Source organism: Triturus cristatus, chromosome 4_1, assembly GCF_964204655.1.
Source record: "Triturus cristatus chromosome 4_1, aTriCri1.1, whole genome shotgun sequence".
In the NCBI taxonomy this organism is placed as follows: Eukaryota; Metazoa; Chordata; class Amphibia; order Caudata; family Salamandridae; genus Triturus; species Triturus cristatus.
Window position 1 is genome coordinate 660,675,050 of NC_140585.1, and position 4,459 is coordinate 660,679,508.

A 4,459-nucleotide genomic window follows, 5' to 3' on the forward strand; every position below is an offset into this window, starting at 1 on the left:
TGTCTAGATTCAATCAATGTCTTGTTCCATGATATTATTTTTCATTCATTTCAGCCTGAGGTATATAACTTTCTATGCATTTACTATTTTCAGTGCTGTTCTTCTTACCTTCTTTCTATTGTTAACATTTGTTCTTTCTTTCCTCAGACATGCTCAGAACATCACCTTTAACATTTTACTGGTGAAATTCAAATTGTTTAAGGACTTAACAATGTTGATTCTGGGACGAACTTTATTGCATGGGCTGACAGCAAACAGTAATAAATACAGAAAAGCAGTGGTGTTCAACCTCCTTCAACATGTTCTGTGCAATAGGTGTTTGTTTGGATGATATCATATACATCATGGTTCATAGGTTAAACAGAACATGATTGAGCAATTATCCTTGTTGGACCTCATCTTGTATCTCTGCAAATCTTGTTACCTACACCTGACCTGTGCAGTAATTGTGTTAAGGAGTTCTTATTTTAATTTTGAGGAATTGAACATAAATGCTGCTGGGTTTGGAAGTTTTGTTGAAGGCAATGTTTGCTGCCTGTATCAAAGGCTTGAATGAAGTTTCAATGATAAGTAGAAAGTTATAGACCATAGAAAGTTATAGGCTTTTGTGAACTGCTGACAATACTTTTATGATGCTCAGATGGACCCTATTTATGATTTACCATTTTCCTGGTCTACTCAGTCTTGGAGATGCCTGCAAGGCCTCCATGCTGTTTTCCTGAATGGTCAGGCCCTCTTTGATTGTTTCATAGTTGGAGAAGGACGAAATAGGCAAGATTGAGTACAAGAACTCTATGCTGTTGGCTTGAATTTTGACAATGCTGTTTGTCACATAGAATACGGTTTTGGCATTTTCTTGCGAACATTATTCAAAGTGATTTTGTTCTTGGGTCTTCTTCCCATTTGTCAGTTTTTCTTGTCATATAATGTCAAATGCTATAAGTGCACAATGTGCTGTGATTCCAGAGCATCTAGGGGTATTTTAAGTGCAGTTTAGGTTGTAGAAGTCAAACATCTTAATGCAGATGATTTTTAGAAAAAAGAAAGTAAATGTGTTTCTATGAATATTTACTTAGATTCAATGAATACCAAAAATGTCATTATGTGTTTCTGCAAAATAAAGCTTCTAAGTCAAACCTTGGAGCATCTCTGTACAATATTAGGCACCTGTAAGACACTACTTAAAGTATGCATCTCTTTCTGGATTTGCTAGCAGCAAACTCATTAACCAGATCAGCAAATTCTATTTCTTGGAGCATTTCTGACTCAATACTCAGCAGAGCCAGAGAATTGAGTCTGGCTTGTAGCATTCGATTACGTAGCTCATTTTTTATGAGCTTCAACTTTGAAAAGGACCTTTCACCAGTACAGTTTGTGACCATCATCGACAAGAATATTCGCAGTGCAATTTCAATGTTAGGGAAAGTGTTTTCTAGTTTATCAGTTTTTATTTTCCTGTAAAGACAAGTCATTGAAATTGTTTCATTTTTGTGTACAGGATAATGTTTGAACTGCTGGCATTCCTTGATGAGATCAGATTTGTTCAGGTCTTTATAGTACAAAGAGGCAAGTTTTTCACACCACCCTTCGATTTCTTTGGTGTTCATGTTTTTTAATTCTATAAAGAAGCCAAACCGATTATTTAGGTCTCTAAATGCTTCGCTTCGCCGTGTTAAACCATCAATCAGAGCATCCATGATCGGTAAGTATGCTTCTACTTTAAATTTGTACCGCCCTTCAAGTACGGTGTCACTAGAGGGTCCTTCAAACCGAGTTTGTCTACTGCTTCGTTGTTTTGTACGCTTTCCAAAATCTCTGTAATGAGTATCTGGAGCTTTTGCCTTTGCTTTGCATTCATAGTCATCAAATTGGTCTCTCAACTCTTGGACATAAGACTTCAAAGATTGGATAATGTTGACTGCAACAGATAGGTTAACATCTTCTTTTTGTACAGTCTTGCTTGTTTCGTTGAAACGCATCAGTATGTCATTCCAGAGAATGGTCAAGAAAATGGTTTCCAGCTTGTCCATTTTTTTAAGGAGACTAAGTGCATCATGCATTGTATCTTTTGACTGAATGTGATCATTTGTCAGTGAATCAAGAGCAGCTTTAATTCTTTCATAGCCACCACACAATGCATTGAGGGCATCTGCATGAGCTGACCATCGAGTATCAGACAAGCATTTTACAACCTTGTGATCTGGGCCTACAGAATGAAGTAGCACATCCCAACGATGAGTAGAAGCAGCAAAAAAAGTGTACAAATTTTGAACAAAGTCAAAAAAAGAAACAACCTGCATGCTGCACTCAGCCGCTTTTATACCCACCAGGTTCAAAGAATGGCCAGCACAAGGAACATAAACAGCAAATTTGTTGATCTCTTTCAATCTTGCCTGTAAGCCCGAATACTGACCAGACATATTGGATGCATTATCATATGACTGACCACGGCAATCTGATAATGGAATACCGGCCCGCTCTAGGAATTTCACTACAACATCGGCAAGATACTCTGCCCCATGACCATGAATGGAGATAAATTCCAAAAAACGCTCCTTTGGTACGTGACCCTTTACATACCTCACTGTGAATGTCAACTGATCGATGTGACACACATCTGGAGTGGAGTCTACACTGAGAGAATAATATGTTGCTTCCTTTATTTCTGATATTATTGCAGAGAAAACTTTCTTGCTCATTAATGTGATAAATTCTTCACAAATTGTTGCTGATAGGTATGAGGGATTGCCCTTTCCAGCATTTCCATATTTTCTGATGTGTTCTTCAAGAAACGGGTCAAATTGGCTTAGAAGTTCTAAAATCCCCAAATAATTTCCATTGTGCAGTGATCCTATCATCTGGTTTTCTCCTCTGAATGCCATACCTCTTGCTGCTAAAAATTTATTAACTGCTACAATTCTTTTCAGCACACCCTGCCAGTATATTTGTTCATGTTTTATCTGTTCCTCTAATTCAGAATCAATTTTACCAGTTTCTTTTTGACGGGTGGTGTATATTAACATGCATTTTTGATGCTCAGGGCAAGCTTCATGTTGAGAAATACAACGGGCTGCATGCTTCCAGTCATTAAAACCAGATCTACTGAAGGCAGAATCTGTGCTAGAAAACAAACGACAAGCAAAACAGTACACTGTTCCTTGTGAAGGAGAATATAACAGCCATGTACGACTTACAAATTCCCCATTTTGCAGTTGCTGCTTGAAAGCAGCATCGGATAAACTCCGCTTGTGTTTCTTTTCTCCAATTTGATAAACACGAGCAGAACTGGAAAAATCACTATTTCGATTTTGACAGGTTGAAGGCCCTCTTTGAACCCAATATGATCGTGTTTCGTTTGTGATAGGATTCCATAAGGCAGGATCTGTTGCGTAGCTCACTGCTGTTGGTTGTGGAATTTGTGAACATTGGCTGTCATCTGTTATACTCTGAGAAGCATTTCCGGCAATAGTTTGTAAATCTATAATGTTAGAGGAAGTGGAAGCAGATACATCCTCAGTATATTCTCTTACTGGCTCATTAGCAACAAGATCATCTCCTTCATACTGTGACTGCGCCGCATTATCAGTACAACATTTTGATTGTACCGGAAAAAATGAAGTTACTTTTTGAAGCTTTGCAAGCTTCTGTTTTACTTCAGATTTTTGTTTCCTTTTCGTAGCTCCACTCACATATGAACGCCTCATTTTGTGCAGTGAGCAACTTATCAGATTATATAAAGATTCAATAACGTATGTGCTCACGAGCTGAGGAAGTAAGAAAACAGTACATTATTGTTTATTTATATCGGTAACCATTTGTTCAACACACTATTGCAGACTATGATGTGGGGCATACAAATATGTTCAGGAAATCCAGAAGCATGATCAAACATTCTGGACCTACTAGGCCAAGGTATAAAATATGTACATTTCAAATTTACCATCCCTATCAGCAAGGTGGTGGGAGGTTGGGGCACAGAGTAACTAGCATTCAGTTACACGTGTAATTGCATGAACAATACTCACATTTCTTTTACTTAGGGAGCAATTGAAAGGTATCACTTTCCTTTGTGGGACTTAATTTGTTTTTGGGCAACTTTAATTTTTCACATGAAGACAGGGCAGGTTTATGATTCATTTAAAATTATATTTGCATACATATTAGTATGGATACATTTATTTTGGACACATCATCCAAATATTCACAATGATTAAATTTCTAATAGGAGTGGAATTTCCAAATTAGCTATGTATTGAAACATAAAAGAAAAGAAAACTTAAATACAGGCAACTCAACTAGCTAATAAATTACGCAATGTCCTTTAGATTTCTAATTTAATGGTAAATAGTGTCTATCAATATTTCCATTATGTGCTTAAGAGGAATAAATTAGTACATTATTTGGGATCAATAATATGATTAGTACACCAGGGGCATCATTTAGGAGTCACCAGGGGACC

The 4,459-nt window shown here is 37.1% G+C and overlaps 1 protein-coding gene across 1 annotated transcript; it reads right to left on the reverse strand.

The window, feature by feature from the left end:
* Nucleotides 1-1,181: 1,181 nt before the first annotated feature.
* Nucleotides 1,182-3,704, reverse strand: LOC146855353 (zinc finger MYM-type protein 1-like). Its single transcript, XM_085651123.1, has one exon. The coding sequence runs from the start codon at nt 3,702-3,704 to the stop codon at nt 1,182-1,184; it is 2,523 nt and encodes an 840-aa protein (XP_085507249.1).
* Between the last annotated feature and the right edge of the window lie 755 nt (nt 3,705-4,459).